General features: G+C 43.4%; 2 protein-coding genes across 2 annotated transcripts in view; one reads left to right on the top strand and one right to left on the bottom strand.

The window, feature by feature from the left end:
- SCG3 (secretogranin III) overlaps positions 1-3,484 on the bottom strand; it is a 47,830-nt gene extending 44,346 nt beyond the window's left edge. The window contains exons 1-2 of the mRNA XM_018576047.1: positions 3,397-3,484; positions 3,014-3,066 (exon numbers count right to left, since the gene is read on the bottom strand). Of these exons, the coding sequence (XP_018431549.1) occupies positions 3,014-3,066; positions 3,397-3,484 (141 nt within the window). The remainder of the gene's footprint in view (positions 1-3,013; positions 3,067-3,396) is intronic.
- An 18,297-nt stretch (positions 3,485-21,781) lies between these two features.
- Positions 21,782-25,168, top strand: part of AP4E1 (adaptor related protein complex 4 epsilon 1 subunit) — a 63,872-nt gene continuing 60,485 nt past the window's right edge. The window contains exon 1 of the mRNA XM_018576052.1: positions 21,782-21,938. Coding sequence (XP_018431554.1) covers positions 21,813-21,938 — 126 coding nt within the window. The 5' untranslated portion in view covers positions 21,782-21,812. The remainder of the gene's footprint in view (positions 21,939-25,168) is intronic.

Here is a 25,168-nt window from a genome sequence, read left to right as displayed (position 1 = left end):
GAACATGCTGAGCATGTTCGGCCGACCCGAAGCCACACGAAGCAGGCCGATCTACGGCGGATTTCAGCCGATGTACGGCTGAAATCAGCCGTACCAGCCTGAAGTGAATAGCCGAACAGTGTTCAGCTCACTTCACTTCTGATCGGTCATTCACTCGGCTGCCCTCGGAACATTATCCCATACCATACCCTATGTGTACATAATGTAACATAATCCCCATCCCATAACCTATGTCTAAATAATGTTGTAATACAAGCTTCATGCCATACCCTATGTGTGCATAATGTTGAAAAATAATCCCCATACCACACCCTATGTGTACATATTATGATAACATTATCCCCATACCATACCCTATGTGTACATAGTATGGTAACATACTCCCCATACCATACCCTATGTGTACATAATGTAACACTATCCCCATACCATACCTTATGTGTATAATGCTGTAACAAAAGCTCCATACCACACCCTATGTGTACATAATGTTGTAACAATACCCATGTATCATACCCTATGTGTACATATTATGGTAACATAATCCCCATACCGTACCCTATTTGTACATAATGTTATACCATAATCCCCATACTATACCCTATGTATAATAATGCTATAATGTAATCCCTACCATCCCCTACAGTATGTGTACATAATTGTATAACATAATCCTCATACCATACCCTATGTGTACATAATCTTATAACATACTTACCGTACCCTACAGTATGTGTACATAATGTTGTTGCATAATCCTCATACCATGTGCACATAATGTTATACCATAATCCCCATACTATACCCTATGTATAATAATGCTATAACGTAATCCCTACCATCCCCTACAGTATGTGTACATAATTGTATAACATAATCCTCATACCATACCCTATGTGTACATAATCTTATAGCATACTTACCGTACCCTACAGTATGTGTACATAATGTTGTGACATAATCCTCATACCATGTGCACATAATGTTATAACATAATACCCATAGTATACCTATGTGTAGATAATGGTATAACATAATCCCCATAACGTACCCTAATTGTACATAAAGGTATAACATAATCCCCATACCATACCCTATGTGTACATAATGTTATAACGTAATCCCTATACTATACCCTATGTGTACATAATGGTATAATGTAATCCCCATAACGTACCCTATGTGTACATAATGCTATAACATAATCCCCATAAAATAACCTATTTGTACATAATGCATTAACATAATCTCCATAACATACCCTATATGTACATAATGCTATAACATAATCCCTATACCATACCCTATGTGTACATAATGCTATAACATAATTCCCATACCATACCCTATGTGTACATAATGTTATAACATAATCTACATACTATACCCTATGTGTACATAATGCTATAACATAATCCCTATACCATACCCTATGTGTACATAATGTTATAACATAATCCCTATACCATACCCTATGTGTACATAATGCTATAACATAATCTACATACTATACCCTATGTGTACATAATGCTATAACATAATCTACATACTATACCCTATGTGTACATAATGGTATAACATAACTGCCTTTAGGCGATCCCTTAAGACTCATCTCTTCAGGGAAGCCTATCCCACCTCAAACTAACCACTGAACCATCACGTTCTCAAATAATCATCCCCACACAGCTCCCTCCTCATGTATCACCTGCTCCTCCCTTTTAAATTGTAAGCCCTCAGGTGCAGGGCCCTCCTTACCATCCTGTCTTGAATTGTATTGTGATTGTAATGTCTGCGTTATATTGTAAAGCGCTGCGCAAACTGTTGGCGCTATATAAATCCTGTATAATAATAATAATATTCCCCATACCATACCCTATGTGTACATAATGGTATAACATAATCCCCATAACGTACCCTATTTGTACATTATGCTATAACATAATCCCCATACCATACCCTATGTGTACATAATGTTATAACGTAATCCCCATACCATACCCTATGTGTACATAAAGGTATAACATAATCCCCATACCATACCCTATGTGTACATAATGGTATAACATAATCCCCATAACGTACCCTATTTGTACATTATGCTATAACATAATCCCCATACCATACCCTATGTGTACATAAAGGTATAACATAATCCCCATACCATACCCTATGTGTACATAAAGGTATAACATAATCCCCATACCATACCCTATGTGTACATAATGGTATAACATAATCCCCATAACGTACCCTATTTGTACATTATGCTATAACTTAATCCCCATACCATACCCTATGTGTACATAATGTTATAACGTAATCACCATAACATAACCTATTTGTACATAATACTATAACATAATCCCCATAGTATACCCTATGTGTACATGATGTTATAACATACTCCTCATACTATACCCTATGTGTGCATGATGTTATAACCTACTCCTCATACTATACCCTATGTGTACATTGTGTTATAACATAATCCCCATATCATGCCAAATTATGCGCCAGACAGTAACATAAATTTCATGCCAAACCATAAAAAGTGTCCTTCAGTTATTTAGGAGTCCGTTCATCAATGCTTTCACCTATGATTCTCACAACTTCTACCCATGATGCACACATTTTTCACTTAAATCTCAGTTATAACATGGGTAGATCTTGGGGGGAAACATTGATAAACAGACCCCCTAATAACATAAATGGTTAGATCTTCTTGGAAAGGTCGGACATGATTTGCGTTCACCTCATCTGATATACTAGTCACTGACTGTGTTTATTTTGCATCAACAACCCATTTGTGAGCCTACCATCTGCTGGAACATATGTACACGTGATAACTTCATTCCACTTGAAGCAAGCAATCTACTATGAGATTATATATAGTAGACACCTGCCATCTTATTCCATTTACAGGTCAAACACTATTACACATTCTGTAGATGGGTCCTAGCAATCTTCTTTTGCTGGCAATGAATGAAAAGATAGGAGTTGTATGTGAACTTACCTGCTCTTCTAGGGGTCTTTCTACACTGAGTTCTCTATTATGCAGAGCTTTGTCTATGAAGAATAAGAAGACACAATTTTACACAAGGGACTGGCTCACTTTTTAATGAACAAAACATAAATGTTGATGAACTCCTGTGCTTCATATAAAACATTATTCCTTTAAGAGATGGTTGCGGAGAGAAATGTCTAATAGGATTATTTTAATCTGGGGATTAGAAGGGAACATCTCTGCTGGCCACCCTTCACATCCATCCTGAGCTGCATTCCCTTATTGCAGACTACACATGTATGACACACTCATGTCACCAGTCATGTATTATTAGTACATCAGATGACAGAATACAATCTAGTGCTGTAATGGACTGGGAAGAGTAATCTTACCTTGGGTGCTGTCGGGTTTAGGAAATCCTTGTACATAGCTGATCACCCCTAGGAGGGTACTGAAGACAAAAAGAGACTTGAGAGCCATTTGCCACTAAGACTAGTGTCCTTGTACAACCCTGCTCGTCCTGTCTAGTATGAAGGGGATGAGGCGGTGGTGTATCCTAGCCGGTGCACTGAGCAGTGCATTGACCTGTGATGGATGCGCTCTACTGATGCTGGCGGAGCTGTCCAGTACTGTGGTGCTGATGTGAGCGGTGCTGAGGACGGAGCAGGCGCGGATCTCCTCTATTGTTCATCACCATATAGCGGAGTGTCAATAGGAAAGGCTTATTGATGTGACAGGTGCTCGGAGATCAGCAATCAATGCTTCTGTGTGCGTCACCCGACTAATGTGTGTACAGAGCCTCTTAATGCCGCCAATACCGCTACCCGGGACATCGCCACCTGCACAACCAGACGGAGATGTAAAATCTCCTCTGATTGGAGGATGGAGAGCGGAGACACGCCCCTTCACATGATGAGCTGCTGCTGGACTACATATATGATTTATCCCTACAGAAGGGGCAGGTGGGGGGGAGATGAATGGGGGACATGTCTGCATACATTTTACATCAAGTCTAATTTATTGTCTGCATACATGCAAGTCACTTCTAGTTTTACTCATTATAACTATTTTAAAACAATTTTACTATAATAAAGATTATCAAACTAATCAAATGTAATAGAAAAAGAAACCAGCAACCTGCAGCGTTTTATGTGGAAGATTATGCAGAATATTTAAAGTGATAGTAACTCAGCTTTTGTTGAGAAAAGAAAGTAATTCCCCTCTGGGTGATCTGTGTACATTGCAAGAATTTTAACCAACATTGTTGCAGTTTCCTACTTGTTTCTGTTCTGAAGAAATAGCTGTTTGTTGCAGCGTGTCCTTTCCAGACTGATTCCTGAATGGGAGGGTCTGTGTTCATCATAACCAGTTGGTGGGCTTCCTGTGTTGTAATAAGAAAAGGTGCAGCCTCGCCATCCCTTCAGTAGTAATTAAAGGAGAACTATGAGGGGGGTGAATTACACTCATCCCCATAGGTAGAGCCAATGTGTGACAATGAAACTGTAACACGTCAACTCTATAGATCGGGAAGTGAGCGAAAACATACCATCAATCCACTCACTTCTCAATGATCTCCCTGCAGGGATTGCCCCCCCTCCTCCCTTCTCCGATCCTCCAGTGCTGACTGGAGGGACGGGCTGGGGAAGGGGCGGGCATTGCTGGCTCTGCCTCTAGATAGGCAGAGACTGCTGTCAATCAGCCAGCGGGGTGGATCTCGACAGTATTGTCAGGATCTGTCCCAGCTGTGGTGCTCTCAGCATATTGCAGGCAATATCCCGCTATTTACTGCGTTTTAGGTCACGTGAGATTGTTAGTATGTGTCCTCCTGTGACCTTAAAGAAAACTATGGGAAAAAAAGGTTACCCCATAGTTCTCCTTTAACCCTTAGCACCTGTACACACCTAGGCATTTTGTCACTCAAAGCTAATTGCAGCAAAATGCTGAAGACAAGGAATCCCATTCATTTCTGTTGAGCCTGTTCATCTGTTTTGTTGTACGTTTTGTCCTATGTTTTGTTGCACGGTTTCCCATTGAAGACTATGGGACCAAAAATGCACTCAAGACAAGCGAATGGGATTTCTTGTCTTGAGTATTTTGTGGCGCTTAGCTCCGAGCGACAAAATGCTTAGGTGTGAAAGGGCAAATTAACAGGAATCACCAGCACTCAGGGGACCCTTCTTCCGGGCAACAATGTTTGTGTTACATCCCTAGATTGTTGCAGCCCTAACTTATTCTAAAGCCAAATTGTATGAGATGTACCCAATCACAGGTGCATATTGTCCACCCGACTTGTTCTTGCCTGGTGATTCCTGTGTACTGGAAACAAGTTATTGGGAAGCTCACCTCTCTATTGTCCCTACAGGTTCCCTATACCCCAGAATTGTGCCTAGTTAGGAATGGCCTAGATATACTACCGGTAGGACCTTTTTGAAAGAAGCACTGTTTTGTATGATGATAGCCCACGGCTCCAACGGTAGCCCAGTGGATCACATTGGTTAACCAAATAATCCCATGTGAAAAGCTTATTTGCAACATTAGAAATTGTCCAAATAGATATCAAAATATTTGGTAAGCCTGGGAGGCATCAGGCCTTACAGTTAACACTACGGAAATACTTATTGTATAAGGAAGTCTTGGACTTCAAATGTTTGCATTGAAATACGTCAGTATTGTAATATATATATGACTTCTGTATTGTAATATATACAAATATTTGTAAGGACATATGAGACGGAGGTGTGTTTGATTACTTGCTTTCTTTATTCTTTTGGACTGATTATTGACACAATTTTAACAATGCCAACAACCAATTGTCTACCTGAACACAATTGTTGACTTTGTACATTTGTACAGAGTCATCTCAACATGGTGGGAGATCCATTATGGTATAGGTAGCATTGTCATGGGAGTTACTATGTCTGATGATTACTCGTCAAAGAACTGGAGGCTTTTCTTCATTCGGAAATTGAGCACAATCCCGCTATACACCATTCAGGACTTGGATGGGAAGAAGTAATTAAGCTGTTTTAATAACAAAGGCTGAGCCTCCTAAAGTGTAACTAAACCCACAATAGAAAAGAAAAATAATATTCATGATATTCATCCTATGTTCCTTATAATGACATTATCAGACAGTATATCTGAAAAAAAATTATTCCAGTCTCCTGGGCTCCATCTTCCATTTTGTGGGTGGCTACATTCGCTCTACATAGTCCCACTGTATGAAAGAGCGTCAGTAATACATGAGGACACATCTTGTGCCGCCATGCAGTAACACAGAAAAACATCCACTTATTACATAGCTGCCCACATAGTTCTGCCCAATACAATGTACAAATGTACAAAGTAAAATGGGGGCACATGCAGTAGAATCTCCAGGTGCGTTCATCATGTGATCGCAATAGACCTGCATTGGTCACAACTGAAAAATGGAAGGTGAGGGGAAAAAGCTCTGTCTGGGGGTGCGTGGACCAACCATTTAAAATATGGTATTCGTGAGAAGAACTTTTAAGGCAATGTGGTGACATAGTAGTCTACACTATGCGGGATTTGCTGGTTAGTTATACATAGGGCATTTAGGGACACTTTCAATTGAATCTTTAATAGTAACATGTTAGATGTTTATTCTGTCCACTCAAAAGATGTTCAACATCAGTGATACAGATGTAGCTCTACACTCAAATGAGGCTTGGTATGGTTTAAAATATAAAAGGAGTTTATTTGAAAACAACAATAAACATGAATGCGCTGCATGCTCACTACCCCCTAATTTCTTGCCATCCTGGCTGCATGCCTGGATGAGAGTGTGGTATAACTGTTAAAGGAGAACTATGAGGTGAGTGCTTTTCACTCACCTCATAGTTCTAGCCGACCTGCGACAATGAGACTGTCACAGGTCGGCTCAGAAGATCGGGAAGTGAGCGAACACATACCAGTGTTCGCTCACTTCTCGATCCTGTCACGGCTCTCTGCCGTGACAGGGGAGTGGCTGGATTCCCCCCCCCGCTCAGATCCTCCATTGCTGACTGGCGGAACGGACGGGGCAGGGGGCGGGTACAGCTGGCTCTGCCTCTATATAGGCAGAGCCAGCTGTCACTCACGCAGCTGGGCGGATCCAGACATAATTGACGGGATCCGCTTCAGCTGCGGCGTCTCAGTATTCCGCGAGCTGTAGCTCGCGGTATACTGAGCTTAGGGTGACGGGAGGACGCTAGTTTGTGTCCTCCCGTTACCCTAAGGAGAACTATGGGGAAAAGCCCTAACCCCATAGTTCTCCTTTAAGGAATCACTTAAAGGGACAGTATACATTTTTAAAAAATGGGGGGAAAAAACTGGCACAGGTTTCCACCTGCAATTTAAACCAGACCTTAATCCGGGCATGCAGCCTATGTGGGCAGGAAAGTGAGGACAGCATGTGGCCCCCCCTGCTGAACAATACCAGGCCACGTATGCCTTTAGCTTTCGGAATGTACCTTGGAATGGGGGCAGCAAATCTCCCCCCTTGCAAGGCACCTTCTCATGCTGACAGAGACAAACCCATCATCCCCATCTGCTGTCCCCCAAAAGGGATGTGGGGGTTTGTGGGTGATGACTTATCGGAATCTGGTGTCACCAATCATGATGACCCTCTACCCAACGATCTTGCTCACCTCACATATGACAGATCCCAGACCAGTGAGATGTGTAAGAGTGAGATGCTTTGTTTGTAAGCAGAAGCCAGCCGAGGATCTGTCATAGTGGTGGTAGTGCTATTGCCATTAAATTGCATTGGTACATGTCTCCCATGGCAGTGCCCAGCTACCCTTCCACATTATTTTAAAATAGTTTTCCAATTAGCCTCGAAATAGACTTTAATTCAGTAATATATTCAGGGTTCGCTGACTTCCTGCTGGGTTGGCTGAACCTCCTTCAAACCCAACTTTCCCCAGTTAGCATATGCCTATAAGTTAAGCAATACAACCTGATCTAAGGCTGACCATACACTGTTGGAACCTCTAGTGATTCACAGCAATTGGCCGAAATTCTTACAGAGGGTGGCCCTGCCAGCTCGACAAAAGTCGATTACAAAACGACTTTTGTCAAAGGAGCTGGGCTGAAAACGTTGAACAGTTGCTGGGCCAAAAATGTTGCTGAACGGTGACTGCAGCCAATCAGTTGCTGTTCATGTATTCTGAAATCGGCAGGCACCGGACATCAAATTACAATAGCGGGGATTCGTCTACCTGTGCTGTTTAGTGTAGATGGAGGAATCTGTTAGATTTTTTTCCATTCAGCCCACAGGCTAAACAAAAAAATCTATTAGTGTAAGGCCAGCTTGAGGGCCCGTTCACATCAGATGCAGCGTGTTTCGTCCCGATTCTAGCCAGAACGCACTGCCTCGCATTGCTGCCGGCTCAGTTTTTTTGTGGGGCAGGAGGGGGCGTGGCGAATCGTGATGGAACGCACTGCATCTGGTGTGAACGAGCCCTTAGAGTGAAACCAATGTGTGCTTAGATGTCGAGATAATCACTGTGCTATCTCCTCCTATCAAGGGGTGGCTTTGTGTGTCTGCCTGGAGTACAGTTGCTGTGATTTTTAGCAGGCGTTGTTCATGCTGGGTTTTTTCCTTTGCCTTTTCTTTCCCCTGTAACTCTTTTCCGGTCCTGAGAAAACCTATAGACCCCGTCATCTACTTGGCACCCATCAGCGATGTAGTGATAGATAATTGGGTCGCCTACCTACATGTTACAGATTCAGACACTTTGAAAGTTTAGGTTTTCTGTATACACTATACATTTTTTATATCTGCACTTAGGTATAGAGGGCTCTTTAAATGTCTTTGTTGCCTTCGAACCAGCTGTTAAGTCTGCTCATCGGGAAAACCAATGAAGGATGTGTCAATAGGCATTTTTAATGAAATATATAAAAGTAGAGAGATCCTGTAAAGTAATTTCGCAGAAACATCAATCCCAATACGCACTAACACAGAACAATGAAGGTGATATGATCTTCCCAAACTATTCATGATGTTGTCTTTTACTAAACAATAGCTGCATATAAATGTTTTAAGTAATGCATCATTCTTTTTCGCTCAACAAAACCCCAGCTACATTTCTTTGGTACATATTGTGCCATTTGTATTGGCACTGCTCAGAGCGGCTCAGACTGAGCAAGGCTCTGGAAGTCTTTTTCAATGAGTTCCATTTCATTCAAGTATTGTAAAGGTTAAAAGTCAGGACCAATAACCTACGGATAGAGCTGTAATGCTATGAGCATCACATGAAATTTGGCATCTGTTCGTTATGGTTTCATTCATGCACATCTATTTATGGCTAGGACTTATGACGTACATTACAGTGATCTTATTGGTGAAGACTGTAGCCTCTTAGGAAAGATACAAGAACTAATTGTTAGATGAAAATGAGTCATTACCACTAGAAAGCCTGTTGTTGATGTTCTTATATTATAAAGCTTTGGCCTTTATGCTTTGGAAGCAGAATTAATGACTGGCTGCATTCAGATGAACAAGCAAAGTCAACCTAATGAAGTATATTATTGCTGTTATTGTTAGTATTTCCACCTGTCAGCTTATAAAGGTTTACAATAGTCAACACAATACAAGAATGTTCACATGTATTAGTGGTTACTATAGATACTGGACATGTGCTTCATCAATACAAATAATGATGTACAGAGTGCAGTAAACCTTAAAGCAGAACTCTGGGCAAACTTTACCACTGCACTGCAAAAGTTAAAGTGACATTAAACCCTCAGATTTTTTAACATAAAACAATACTGTAATGTGTGCCTTACTGTAATCCATGGTTGTTTTCCTTCTCTTTGCTGCTCTTCCTTTTAAATCTGTATCTCTTCTCATGCTGGGCAGAACTTCTGTTTTGCAGCAGACTGCCTTGTCTCAGGAATGGATAAATGGTGTCTGTGTATCCGTTTGTATAGGTTTGTAACCTGAGCCAGCACTACAGGAAGAGGCCCTGAGCTGAAAAGGGAAGTTCTCCCCAAGCATGAGAAGACATGAGGATTTAAAAGGAAGAGCAGCAAAGAGAAGGAAAACAACCATGGATTACAGTAAGGCACACATTACAGTATTGGTTTATGTTAAAAAATCTGAGGGTTTAATGTCACTTTAAGTGCCTGTTTGTGTCTAAGTGCTGATCCTCGGAGCCGGCTTGTTGTTAGTCCCTACAGCCTTGCTCCCCATCCACTGCAGTGGTCTAAGGTCCATGAATCATCACAATCTATACACTGTGTACAGGACGTGAGGATACTGAGGGACATACCATCGCTGCAGGGGGAGACAGGCTGGAGGGAGCGTTGTGACAGCCATCTGGCTCCACGGTTCAGGTAAGTATATATCTAATTTGTATTTTTGCACCTAGGCACAAATGAGCACTTAACCCTTGCAGTGCGGGGGAAGCCCCACTGGAAGGCTTAAGAAAAAGTTCCTTTTAAAAACCCTAATTAAAAAACTCTCTTCATCAGAAATTCCAGCTTATGCAATATACTTGTTTTACAAAAGTGGCAAAGCTACCAATTTAAAATGTATTTCTGGTTAATCTAATGAAATTGTTAAAAAATTATATAAATTACACTGCAGAGAACCCTTTGTTGTTCATAGGAAATCTGTATTATGGAGGCTGCCATTGCTGACTTCATCCAAATTTTAGAGATAGTTGTCCAGCTGTCATGCTGACCTTCCGTACTTTCTGTTTCAGTAACTGTCTGGAAACAAGCATGCAGATCGGGAGTTCTGACTTTGCTCTGACCTTACTGTATGCCTGTGATTCAGAAATATTGGGGCCATAGACAGCCATAGACTAGAAGCAGATCAGAAATGGCAGCTTCTGTATTTTTCTTACTAAGGCTGTCCATCCCCCTCAGCCTGAGTAATTCTAAAACTATACAGTAGCTGTCACTCGGTATTGATTTATTGTTGGTCTGTGAGAGACATCTAGAACTTCTATTTTGTGGCAGGATATCAAAGATGGAATGCTGCTCTGCTTTAACCCCTCAACCTATTAAGAACTAGGCGTTTTTTACCTTAAAGTGACATTAAACCCTCAGATTTTTTAACATAAAACAATACTGTAATGTGTGCCTTACTGTAATCCATGGTTGTTTCCCTTCTCTTTGCTGCTCTTCCTTTTAAATCTGTATCTGTTCTCATGCTGGGCAGAACTTCTGTTTTGCAGCAGACTGCCTTGTCTCAGGAATGGATACACGGTGTCTGTGTATCCGTTTGTATGGGCTTGTAACCTGGGCCAGCACTACAGGAAGAGGCCCTGAGCTTAAAGGGAAGTTCTTCCCAAGCATGAGAACAGATACAGATTTAAAAGGAAGAGCAGCAAAGAGAAGGGAAACAACCATGGATTACAGTAAGGCGCACATTACAGTATTGTTGTATGTTAAAAAAATCTGAGGGTTTAATGTCACTTTAATGCATTCTCTGCATTAGGGTATACACGGCCCAGCACCTTTTTTCTACCCCAGTCCCCCCCTCCAGACTTACCTGTCAGCTGCGCTCGTCCCCGCCACCGGTTCCGAAGCGATCCTCCGTTTCCTGAACTTCCGGGTTGCGGGGGGAGGATACTGATGGCAGAGGAGCCATAGGCTCCTTCTGCCATTAATCATAGAGGGAAGGGGCGTGGCCTGCCACAGGGCTGTGTGTGTGTCTATGGGCGTACACAGCCACTGTGAAAACGAGCGGGCACGGGCTCGAGCGCCTGCTTTCATTAGAGCGATGGTGGCACCTGTACAGGGGGAGGGGGTAAGATCACTGCGGGGACCCACTAGAAAACGAGGAATGAAAAAGTTTATTTTTAAAAAAGCAACAGCCTCCAGCATAGGAGGGTCTCCTTGAAGGAGAAATGTAAAAAAAAAATTGGGCTTTATTATCACTTTAATTCGTATCACCAGTATGATGGCAATCTACAAGCAGTCAGAAAATGGTGCACAGTAATGTAATTCATAATATTAATAATACTTTACAAGCTTATACAGTCATGGAAAAATGTTAGTACAACCAAATAAATTGTTGCTATTTTCAGCATATTTGAAGGGGCAAATATTAGATCTTCATTCAAACAGTGCTTACAGATAAAGGGGATATACTTCAATAAAAACACAAGGAAAATGTACCATTTCAACTATTTATTCAATAAAAACATCAATAGATGTAATAGTGTACTGTGGAAAAAGTAAGTACACCCTTGGCCTAAGAAGCTGGGATTGCCCTCTTTAGCAGAAATGGCTTATTGTTAGTGTTTTGCATAACTACCCACCAGGCTCTGACATCACAATTTTTAAACACTCCTCTATGCAAAATTGCTTCTGCTGCAAGATGTTTGTGGGTTTCCAAATCCCCTCACAGCCTTTCAATGGGAACCAATCCAGGCCCTTGAAAAAGCCAATCCATAACCCTCAATTTCTTCTTTTTAAGACAGTCTTTTGGATTTGTTAATGTGCTTCGGATCAGTATCATGTTGAAAGATCCATTTCCGGTTCAGCTTTTGGACAGATGGCCTCACATTATCATCAAGCACACTTTGATATGATGCAGAATTCATAGTTGACTCAATGACTGCAAGCCTTTCAGCCCTAAAGTAGCAAAGCAACCCTAAAACATAACATTTTCACCAGCGTGCTTCACAGCTGGTATGAAATTCTTCTACCTAAATGCTGTCTTCAGTTTGCACCAAACATGCTTACTGTTACTGTGGTCAAACCGATCTAACCCCAACCCTATCATTTATAAATTCACAGCATATTGTCCCAGAAGGCCTGGCCTTAGCCTATGTTTAATGGCAAACTGTGCTTTTCCTCTGATGTTCTTAATGGACAGCATTAAATCTTAATGGACATTATGGACTTTTTCATTGCACACCGCATACAGTAATGTTAGGCCTCATTCAAGCAAAATTGTATATTGCGTATGTACGTGCGTATATGCGCGTATTTATACGCATATACGTGCGTATATGCGTGCACTATATGCAATCCCAGAATGCATCACTTGTAATGGAATTTTTAATGTGATGTACGCATGTACGCGCATGTATACGCGTATATGCGCGTAAACACGTATATGTGCGCATAAATACGCAGCAATACACTGCCCGGACGCATCTCTTTTCCATTCTGTTTTTGCGCATATATATACGCTACGCAAATATACGGCTCAATACGCGGCTATGTGTATGGAGCCATTTATTTGCATGTGTTGCATATGGTACAATACGCACGTATGTGCGTATACTCGCATATATGCGCGGCAGTGTGAATGAGGCCTTAAAATGGTGAAATCTCTTACTGATGCATATACTTCAGCTGTTTCAGGAGTTACCTACAAAACACACAATAACATTTTGAGGTTCTTGGAGACTTCTTCATCAAACTATCAACTCCTGGGCCACATGTGCTAGGCTTGGCAGCTTTGACCAAGTTAGCAGTAATTTGAAAGCTGTGCCACTCTTAGGTTGTTTTCATTACAGTGGAATTTTTTATTTCAAATAATTTGGGGATCTTTCTACAACCCTTGCCAGACTCAAAGGCATCCATATCCTTCTTTCAGAGGACCTCAAAGGGCTCTTTTTATCTTGGAATAATGACACCACAAATGTCACTAGCAAAGAGAACACCAGACCCTAGATATCTGAGGTTTAAAAAAGACTCTTTATTCCACAAATCTGTTTTTTTATTGATTTAGAATATGAGAATAAAGAAATCATTTACATTTTATGTGTTATTTGTTCAAGTAACCTGAAGCTTGGAGTACTGGTTACTCTACAGCACACACAAGGACCATGGGGAACAAATGTAGTCACCCTCCAGAAGGAAGGACAGTGTCACTATGAATTCAGGGATGATTTGAGGATCTACAGCTGAGTGATACACAAATAAGATACATTTTTTGTTAATTACTTGAATGTATATTTAAGATTTAATTCCTGAGTTTAGTGTAACTTTAGGCAAAGACTAGAAGTTAGCCACACACAAAAAGGTTAAGCTATTAAAGGAACAACAATGAACAGGGTATAGTAAAAGAGGAGGGACGGGGGTGAGAAACTAAGGGGGTTATTCACTAAGGCTGGGTTCACACCTAGGCGTATCGAATATGCACGTTTGCAGGGCCGGCCTTAGGCCTTTAGGCGCCCTGTGCGAGAAAGCTTTACTTTAACTTAAATTTTTTATTATTTTTTTCATATTTTTTACTATTTATTTATTTTTTACTGTTGGGGGGCTTCGGGGAAATATTAGGGGTCCAAACAGACCCCTGACATTTCCCTTGTAAAATACAAAAGAAATTGTCTGTTGCCATGGCGCCCTGTGCGGCCGCACGGCTCGCAGACCCCTAAGGCCGGCCCTGCACGTTTGTCGCGGTAAAAAAACGTGCGCCAAACGCACGTTTCCGAGGGCTACTTGGCTGTATCCCAATGGAAACGCGCGACAAAAACGCCCCAAAAAAGCTCCTGTACCTCTTTGGGCGTAGGGCGTTTTGTAGCGCGTTCATACAGCCTGTAATACGCCCAGGTGTGAACCATACCCATAGGAAATAATGGGAGTTCGGTGTTTGAGTGTTTTGCAGAGCGTTCGAACGCGCTACAAAACGCCCAGGTGTGAACCGGGCCTAAAGAGCTGAAGGATCTAGACATAGGTTCGGCTAATCCTTCAGCTCACTTCGGCCGCCTAAACGAAGGTCTGCTGTACACGCTATTCACAATAGCCCGTACAGCAGCCGAACAGCTCAGTCGAGCTTAGCGGGGTCCGCCTGGAAAAGCACCTAGTCCCTATGCCGATGGGGACAAGGGCCTCTTTTGTCACAGCCCTAGCTCGGTAGTTGTGGGAAATCTGCGGGCAGGGGGTTTATTTGCATTGGGGTGCCCCCTTTAAGGAAGGGGGCACCCAGGTTCTGCCCCCCCTTGTGAATGAGTGAGGGAAAGTGTACCCCTGCTCATTCACTAAAGGGTTAAAGTAAAATGTAAATAAACACACCACACTTTTAGAAAAAATCCTTTGATTGAAAAAAAACCCCACAAAAAAAGCTTTTTACAATTCATTTAATAAGAAAAAATAAAAATACCAAAAATTGATCCACCGACGTAATCCAAGGGTTAATCACGACATCCAGTGATGTCCACACCAGCGCCGACTCGTCGAAATAAAATAAAACCCAACGCCCACCGACACCTGCCGAACTGCCGCTGCAAACTCACCGGTTTGACAGATGCCAGCCAAATGTAAACAAATAGGCGGAGCTAGCGGGGACATCACCGCTCATCAGTAGAGATGAGATGCAACAAGGGATGAAAAAAGAGATCAATTATTATTTTTTTAAGGGCGGATGTTTCTTATACTCAGTGCATTATCAAACGATATGTCATTCAGTTTTGGTAGGGTTCCATTGTGGTCAATATAGGCCCCCATGGGATGATATGACTGTACTGATGATTTATTTAGTATAATCTGAAACTTCATGAAGGGGTAATGAGATGAAGAGTTTGAGGATCCCCGAGTTAAACTGACATTAAACCCTCAGATTTTTTAACATAAAACAATACTGTAATGTGTGCCGTACTTTAATCCATGGTTGTTTCCCTTCTCTTTGCTGCTCTTCCTTTTAAATCTGTATCGGTTCTCATGCTGGGCAGAACTTCTGTTTTGCAGCAGACTGCCTTGTCTCTGAAATGGATACACGGTGTCTGTGTGCAGGTTCACAACCTGAGCCAGCACTACAGGAAGAGGCACTCAGCTGCAAAGGGAAGTTCTCCCCAAGCATGAGAAGAGATACAGATTTAAAAGGAAGAGCAGCAAAGAGAAGGGAAACAACCATGGATTACAGTAAGGCGCACATTACAGTATTGTTTTATACTAAAAATCTGAGGGTTTAATGTCACTTTAAGGTTTACATCTATTTTAAAGTGACTCTGTTGCTGTTTTTAAAAGATAAGAAGCAGCATCCTCTACAAAGCAAACAACTAATACTTACCCGTCCTGCTGCTCACATCACCAAAGTCCGCTGTATTTAAGAGAGAAGGTTGCTTATGCATCTGGCACATTTCCAGGAATGAGGGATGCCTGGTCCTCTCCTTTGTGTTATGCTTCCATCTGCTGGCCCACGCGTTACTTCTGTGTCCTGTAGTGAAGAGGGGGACCATCGGATGGAATCACAGAATTCATTGGCCTTCAGTGCAGTGCAGTGAACTGTGAAGCGCAGACTCCAGGACAGGAAAATATTAACTGTTTACTTTTTCAGGAGTTGCTTTCCATCTTTATTAAACAGATGTGGTTAACCATGGATATGGCCAGACTTGTATGATCTGGTTCTTAGGACTCCTTCCAAATTTCTGCATCGTCTGGGCAAAACAAAAATGACATTTCACAATAAGCATGTCTGTCAGGGAGCCAGGGGTGTAACCTCTCCTCGGGGCCGCCGGGTATGGTGTAGGGCACGGGGGCTCCTTTGGCCTGGCAGAACTCCTGGTGTCGGGGGTGCAGGTGTGCATGCTCGAGATGCGCGGCGGGCACGCACGCGTGGTGGACAGACTGCGCCTGCGCCCATTAGGGCCGTGAGGTGTGCGCCTTGCTGGGGGAGGTTCCCAGCACACACCTTCCATCCCTCTCTTCCTGCCATTGGCTCCCGGACGGAGAAGCCTCCTGGCTGCTTTGGCAACCAGGGGGTGGCCTTGATTCCACTGGCTATAAAAACCTGGTCAGAGCCCTGGTTTGTTGCTGAGTTATTCCACGTCTATGGATCCTGCTGTTGTTCCCTGACCCCTCATCTGAACTTCCTGGTTACCGACCCCTTGGCCTGCCTACCGCTCTTGAATCCTAGCTGCCTGCCTCGACCTGGACTGGACTTGACTACCCCTTTGGATTTGCCCTCTTGTACCTCGCTCTTTGAATCTTCCTGTCTGCTTTCTGCCAGTGGGTTCCTCTTCCCGCTGTTTGCCCGTGGCACCGCCTGACAATGTCCACATACCGATTCTGACATCCTGTCTAAATGAAATAATAGCAAATAATCACCAACCTTACATACAAAAGCATAAAGAGTCTCTCGGGACCGCCTCCATTCAGAAAACGTCTTTCTCTGATTGGACGAGGTTAGATCATTCACCCCTCCTCGCCACTTTATCCAGTCAAAGAACACTTTGTAGCCATTGAAAAGAATATGTTTTCTTCCTACTGTGGAGCACATACCTTCAAATTAAGTAATGGGTGTTAGGGGTACAGGGCCGGGAGCATTTTTTAGTTCTGATAACCGGACACGTTATCCATCGGCAGTCCCTTTGCACATATACTTGTACCTCTACTTACATGAAAATTCCCTGAACCTGCCAGAAAAGAAGGAACACACACGGTCAATACTCTGAGCACTTTATTGCAGCTTTTCTCAACCAGGGTGCCATGGCATCAAGGGGTGCCCTCTGGCTTTGTTAGGGTGCCTTCATATTTTAACGCACTGTCACATATTTCCATGGTGCAAGCGAGCCGGCCACCAGTACCATGGAAACGTATGATGCTGATCCAGGGCAGGCTACATCCAAGACCTTCTCCAACATTCAGGAGAGGACAGAAGTCCAGACCTGCTCTGCCTCCTGCCCTCTGCCATACTGTAGTGGCCATGCTGTGGTGAAGATTATAGAGGATGACTCACTGATGTGAAAAGGGGCTCCTGATGTGGGGTGGGGGATCTGATGTGAAGGGGGGAACTCCATGGGCTTTTTTTGTTTAATGGGGTCCCTCCTTAAAATCGGCACCAGACCCCCATCTAGGATAAAGGCATAAGTTTTAATGGGAACCTCCCATCTCTGGCATAAGTTTTAATGGGAACCTGATACATTTTTAACATTTACGTTTTTTTACGTCTTAGTCTGGGGTGCCTTGTGAGTTTGCTTCATTTTTAAAGGGTGCTGCTCCTGAAAAAAGGTTGATAAGCATTGCTTTATTGTATGGATGCACCGATACCGTTTTTTTGGTATCGAGTACAAGTACCGATATTTTGCTTTCAGTACTTGCTGATACCGAGTACCAATACCGGTGCTTCCACTGGCATGGAGCCGGCTTCCCGGGCAATCAAGAAGCCAGGCATCAGGTAATGACATGCCGCCCCGCTTCCAGATTGCTTGGGAAACTGGCTTCCCAGCCATCGGCAACATGGAGTCGGATTTCTGGCCAATCAGGAGTAATGACCCGCCTCCCAGCTTCCTGATTGGCCGGGAAGCCGGCTCCATACTGATTGGCTGGAAAACCGCCTCCCCCATGTTGCCCTCCAGCACTGCCAGCTACTCTAATAAGTTCCGGTATTGGAGCATTCAGGCGAGTACGAGTACTCACCCAAATACTCAGTATCGGCACGGATACTAATATCGGTATCAGTGCATCCCTACTTTATTGTATGCTATTTGTTTCTCATTATGCAAACATGTGACTTGCTGTACCTTTGTTAATTGTTTGTTCATAACCTTTAAATCTGTCCTCTAAAAAACAATATATAATATGTGTGGGTGCACTTTGTAAGAAAGTATATTACTGACGTGGAAGAATCACACAGCAAAAATGTCAAAAGTGTGTCAGTCATTTACGAACAGAAACAAAAAACAAGCTCAGTCATGAAGGGGTTAAAGGAGAACTATGAGGTGAGTGCTTTCCACTCACCTCATAGTTCTAGCCGACCTGTGACAATGAGACTGTCACAGGTCGGCTCAGTAGATCGGGAGGTGAGCGTGTTTTGGACCTGCTGACAAATTTAGATTGGATCAAAGATTCCGTACTTATATCTGCCGCCTGGCCTGATTATACAGAGTATACCCTCGCAGATAAAATGAAATCACGCCGACATCAGTCGGTGTAAAACACTTCTCTTTTTATTCTTCTCCTTTTCATGGTTTTATTTAAACAGTTGAACGTGTATATGTAAGCGTAGCATTGCAGAAAAGTATTTTAGTTGATATATTCTAGCTTATCATTGGTTAGATCCATTTATGCATAACTTCCTGCCAAGATGTTTATATAGATTAGATGTAGATGTTATGGGTGTGTTGTCTGAAGAGGAGGCGCCATCTTGGTTCCTATTTCTAGTGCGTACTTCGGATCTGGGGGGGGGGGTTCTGAGTAAGGTTTTGAGTAAGGAGTGAAAAGAAGAGCAGAGAGCAAATTAGCATATATTTTACAATTGATCTTTTGAGATAGGCCTTTTGTCATAATCATGCTTAACCACTTCCATTACAAGCGAACACATACCGGCGTTCGCTCACCTCTCGATACTGTCACGGCTCTCTGCCGTGACAGGGGAGGGGCCGGATTCCCCCCTCCTCCAGCGCTGACTGGCGGAACGGACGGGGGAGGGTACAGCTGGCTCTGCCTCTAGATAGGCAGAGCCAGCTGGCACTCACGCAGCTGGGCGGATCCAGACATAATTGTCGGGATCCGCTTCAGCTGCGGCGTCTCAGCATACTGAGCTTAGGGGGACGGGAGGACGCTAGTTTGTGTCCTCCAGTTACCCTAAGGAGAACTATTGGGAAAAGCCCTAACCCCATAGTTCTTCTTTAACTAGAAATCCCAACATGCCTCTGCCTGTGGGAGGTATGCCTGGAACTGTCAGCCTTGCAATGCCTCATGGGACTTGTAGTTCCATAACAGCTGGAGGGCCAGAGTGGCCCAGCCCTTCCTTAATGAGATGGGACATTTTTTTTGGGGGGGGGGGATAAATATATATTTACATTTTTAAAAATAAAAAATATTGTTATATATGTGACCTGCTGTTTTCTAACACCATTGATAATCCTTTAGGAATCCCATGACTTTGGGTAGGGAGCGCGCGCTGCAGACGCAGCTGTTTATTGGTCACATGGCGCCATCTAGCGGCGGAAGTGTTGTGTGCAGTGATCGCCATTTGAATAAAGTTGTGTATTATTGAATCGAAGCGGAAGTGTGGGATGATGCCGGTTGTTGTTGTGAATTGGGAAGATGAGTGAGATAGTGGAGAGGACCCTGAGCGCTCTGCCCGGCCTCTTATTGCAGGAGCCTCCTCCAGGGGCCAGCTCCAAGCTGGGGAATCTGATCAGGAACATCACAGGGCTCAGCTCCAGACAGGTACTTGTCAATGTATTCCCTGGCAGTGTGTGTGTTATGGGGGAGGGGAGCTGTCAGTCCCTGCTGCCAGTCTGTGTGTGTAATAGTACAGGGCCAATTCACAGAAGACCGATCTATATATATTTTAGAGTGACCATACATGAAAAAATCTTATTCTACAGACTCCTGTAGCTAAAATGTGTAGTGCAAATCCCTTTTTGCATGGATACAAATGCCATGGGCTGTTTAGGTTTGGTACATAGTTGATAAGGTTGTTAAAAGACACCGGTCCATCTAGTTGAATGTGTGTGTTCTCATTATACATAGTGTTGATAAGTCTAAAGCTCACCACGCACGATAGAATCTGATTATATACAGTCTCCCTTAGATCTACCCGCAAGTGTGTAGTACAAGGTCCTGCCTGACTGAATTGATTGGGTACTTCTGGTAGGTCCTCGTGTTACATAGTTTGGATAGATCTAAAGTTGATTTTACAGAGCTTGTACTGTCTGACTATAACTCGTATGGTGAGATGTGAGGAGATTGTAAATCAGCTTACCAGTCCCTGCGGTGTTCCCCTACTCTCCTCATAGGTTCCTGTCAGCCCATCTGCTGCAGCCTTTATGAGAGGTCTGAGCGCTTGCATTGTTTTCAGTTATGTTGTTGTGGAGCAGGAGGAGTGAGACTCTTCTTGATGAAATAGGAAGCTCCAAGGGAGATCTTACGGCTATCAGAAATATGATTTCTGGCACCTTGAAAGGATTCATCATCTTAGAATTTCCCTCCCATACTGTTCTCTTAGGTGTGTGTGCCCTCGACCACATCAATGAAAATTCCTATTTGTACACAATATATCTTCTTCCTTTTTCTTTTCTGAGTAAGGTTTTGAGTAAGGAGTGAAAAGAAGAGCAGAGAGCAAATTAGCATATATTTTACAATTGATCTTTTGAGATAGGCCTTTTGTCATAATCATGCTTAACCACTTCCATTACAAGCGAACACATACCGGCGTTCGCTCACCTCTCGATACTGTCACGGCTCTCTGCCGTGACAGGGGAGGGGCCGGATTCCCCCCTCCTCCAGCGCTGACTGGCGGAACGGACGGGGGAGGGTACAGCTGGCTCTGCCTCTAGATAGGCAGAGCCAGCTGGCACTCACGCAGCTGGGCGGATCCAGACATAATTGTCGGGATCCGCTTCAGCTGCGGCGTCTCAGCATACTGAGCTTAGGGGGACGGGAGGACGCTAGTTTGTGTCCTCCAGTTACCCTAAGGAGAACTATTGGGAAAAGCCCTAACCCCATAGTTCTTCTTTAACTAGAAATCCCAACATGCCTCTGCCTGTGGGAGGTATGCCTGGAACTGTCAGCCTTGCAATGCCTCATGGGACTTGTAGTTCCATAACAGCTGGAGGGCCAGAGTGGCCCAGCCCTTCCTTAATGAGATGGGACACAGGCAGCAAAATAAAGGGGGGGGGGGGATAAATATATATTTACATTTTTAAAAATAAAAAATATTGTTATATATGTGACCTGCTGTTTTCTAACACCATTGATAATCCTTTAGGAATCCCATGACTTTGGGTAGGGAGCGCGCGCTGCAGACGCAGCTGTTTATTGGTCACATGGCGCCATCTAGCGGCGGAAGTGTTGTGTGCAGTGATCGCCATTTGAATAAAGTTGTGTATTATTGAATCGAAGCGGAAGTGTGGGATGATGCCGGTTGTTGTTGTGAATTGGGAAGATGAGTGAGATAGTGGAGAGGACCCTGAGCGCTCTGCCCGGCCTCTTATTGCAGGAGCCTCCTCCAGGGGCCAGCTCCAAGCTGGGGAATCTGATCAGGAACATCACAGGGCTCAGCTCCAGACAGGTACTTGTCAATGTATTCCCTGGCAGTGTGTGTGTTATGGGGGAGGGGAGCTGTCAGTCCCTGCTGCCAGTCTGTGTGTGTAATAGTACAGGGCCAATTCACAGAAGACCGATCTATATATATTTTAGAGTGACCATACATGAAAAAATCTTATTCTACAGACTCCTGTAGCTAAAATGTGTAGTGCAAATCCCTTTTTGCATGGATACAAATGCCATGGGCTGTTTAGGTTTGGTACATAGTTGATAAGGTTGTTAAAAGACACCGGTCCATCTAGTTGAATGTGTGTGTTCTCATTATACATAGTGTTGATAAGTCTAAAGCTCACCACGCACGATAGAATCTGATTATATACAGTCTCCCTTAGATCTACCCGCAAGTGTGTAGTACAAGGTCCTGCCTGACTGAATTGATTGGGTACTTCTGGTAGGTCCTCGTGTTACATAGTTTGGATAGATCTAAAGTTGATTTTACAGAGCTTGTACTGTCTGACTATAACTCGTATGGTGAGATGTGAGGAGATTGTAAATCAGCTTACCAGTCCCTGCGGTGTTCCCCTACTCTCCTCATAGGTTCCTGTCAGCCCATCTGCTGCAGCCTTTATGAGAGGTCTGAGCGCTTGCATTGTTTTCAGTTATGTTGTTGTGGAGCAGGAGGAGTGAGACTCTTCTTGATGAAATAGGAAGCTCCAAGGGAGATCTTACGGCTATCAGAAATATGATTTCTGGCACCTTGAAAGGATTCATCATCTTAGAATTTCCCTCCCATACTGTTCTCTTAGGTGTGTGTGCCCTCGACCACATCAATGAAAATTCCTATTTGTACACAATATATCTTCTTCCTTTTTCTCCTCCCACACGCTAATGCACTTCAGTGTACTAGCCATAAAAGTCCTGATCGGTGAAAACAGTAAATATTTCATCACTAATCTAGTCTTGGGTTATTGTCTATAACACTCAGCGCCTTTTGCACCAATCCGTGTCACGGTCTGGCTGCGTCATCTAATCACAAACAGCCAATGAGGCCAATTGAGGCGGCCACCTTGGGCAGCACTCGTGGAGGTACAGTGGGGGGTGGTACTGAGCCTGGAGTGTCCATAGCAGACATTTTGTCCTCGGTGCAGCTCAGTAACGCTCATAAAACTCGAAGTTCAGGATTACTGAGCTCCCTGACCAGCCACTGTGTCTGTCACACAGTCCGTCACAGCAGCAACGCCTCCTCAGTGACATGGAGCCTGTTACCAGTGCAGGCCCAGCATCACTGAGCACAGCGCTGTCAGATACTACTCCTTCCTGTGTGACCGGTGCAGTGGCCAGGCAGAGACTTTTACTCAGAGACTGTGAGCCTGCATTGTTTAATGGGCTCCGTATCACTCAGCTAACTCTTTGTGTGCTACCACCTCCCAAGGCAGCTAACATTTCTGTGGGTGGTGGCAGAAATAGCCACGTCAGTCAGAGTCCACCCCTGGCACAGCCCCAAAAGCTGACAGGGATTCTAGCCTTTCCCTACGTAATGCAAAACAAAAAGGTTTTAGCTCTACATGCACTTAACAGCTTTTCTGCATCTGACAATGCAGTACGTCAGTAGGGAACGTAGCATAAATCTTGTCGTTTCACTAACAAAGACTGAATTATTATTATTATTATTTTTTTAAATGGATATATTTATTTGTTTTTGGTGATGGGGCCAGTTTATAGTGTATGTAAAGCCAACATTTTTATTTTTATAGAATAGCGCCGGGTTAAGACCACTGTCAGTTTTTATTTATTTTTTCTTTGCTGACTGTGTCACGAGATTTGTCTTCACTTCCTGTCCCAGAGACACAGATAAAATTATAAAAGATTTTTGCATAGTGCAGGGATGTCCCCTCTTAAGATGACCATACACTGTCCAGTTTGATTGTACAATTTCCTTAAAGTGATATTAAATGTAAAAGTTTTTTTAAAGGAGAACTATGAGGTGAGTGATTTCCACTCATCCTCATAGTTGGAGCTGATGTGATAAAGAAGCTGTCACAGGTCGGCTCTATCTATCGGGGAAGTGAGCAGAAACATGCACCGATCCGCTTACTTCCCGATCGTCTCCCTGCAGTGAGCGGTGACTGTCAGTCATCGCTCCCCGCAGGGATTCCCCCCTCCTCTCTACTCCAGCACTGAGTGGAGGATGAACAGGGGTGGGGGCAGGCACAGCTGGCTCTGCTTCTAGATAGGCAGAGCCAGCTGTCACTCGCGCAGCTGGGTGGATCTCGACAGTGGTGCTCTCAGTATATCACAGGCTGTTAGCTTTGGGTCACAGGTAGAGGTTAGTATATGTCCTCCCGTGACCCTAAAGTGAACTATGGGGATAAACACCCCATAGTTCTCATTTTGTTAAGCTTTTTCTAAATGACTTGCACTGGATTCTGCTCCTAGATGTTTAAAAGTTTAAGCATTTAAAAGAATCGGCTGCTCCCCTGAACACTGGCCCTGATATCCTGTTTTAGTGCGACTCTGTTCCCTTGCAGGGTTCTATGAAGCCACCATTGTGTGCTCTAGTATGCGATGTGTGTCTGCACAAGCACCCAGGTGGCAAGACACTTCCCTCCTCCCTCTTCCCTTTTCCAAGTTAGTAGATGGATGGCTGCTGGAGACTGTTCTATCCATTGTGATCGTGTACTGGGCAGGAAGCTCAGGGTAATTGAGAGAGTTGGAGCCATCTGTTTGGAAACATTTAAGTGGTTGAACACAAATTTTAACCCCTTCATGACTGAGGCCTTTTTTTCATTTTTTTTTACCCATGTTATATTCCACATTTTAGGCCTGAAAATTACTTAAAACCCCCCAACATTATATATTTTCTGAATGCCAAGACCCTATAGAATAAAATGGTGGTAGTTGCAAATTTTTATGTTGCGCAATATTAGCGCAACTCCTTATTAAACCCCAATATTTAGTGAAAAATTTAATTAAATGCCCCAAAACACAACAAAATACCAATTTTTTTAATGAAATATAAAAGATGAGGTTACAACGAGTAAAACGATACCCAACATGCCCAGGTTACAAATTGCGTGCATCCGTAAAACGGTGAAAAACCCCAGTACCCCAAAAAGTCCATAGAAGACGCTTTAAAAGCCCCCACAGGTCATCAATTTAGAGATACCCCAAAATACTGGCCCTAGAATTATTGCTCTCACTCCGGCGTGCGCGGCGATACCCAACATGTGTAGCACGTTCGTCGTTTTCATTCGT

This window comes from Nanorana parkeri, unplaced genomic scaffold, assembly GCF_000935625.1.
Source record: "Nanorana parkeri isolate BGI_ZX_2015 unplaced genomic scaffold, ASM93562v1 scaffold55, whole genome shotgun sequence".
NCBI lineage: Eukaryota > Metazoa > Chordata > Amphibia > Anura > Dicroglossidae > Nanorana > Nanorana parkeri.
Note: the sequence above shows the minus strand (reverse complement) of the source record. Positions and strands in the feature narration are given on the sequence as shown.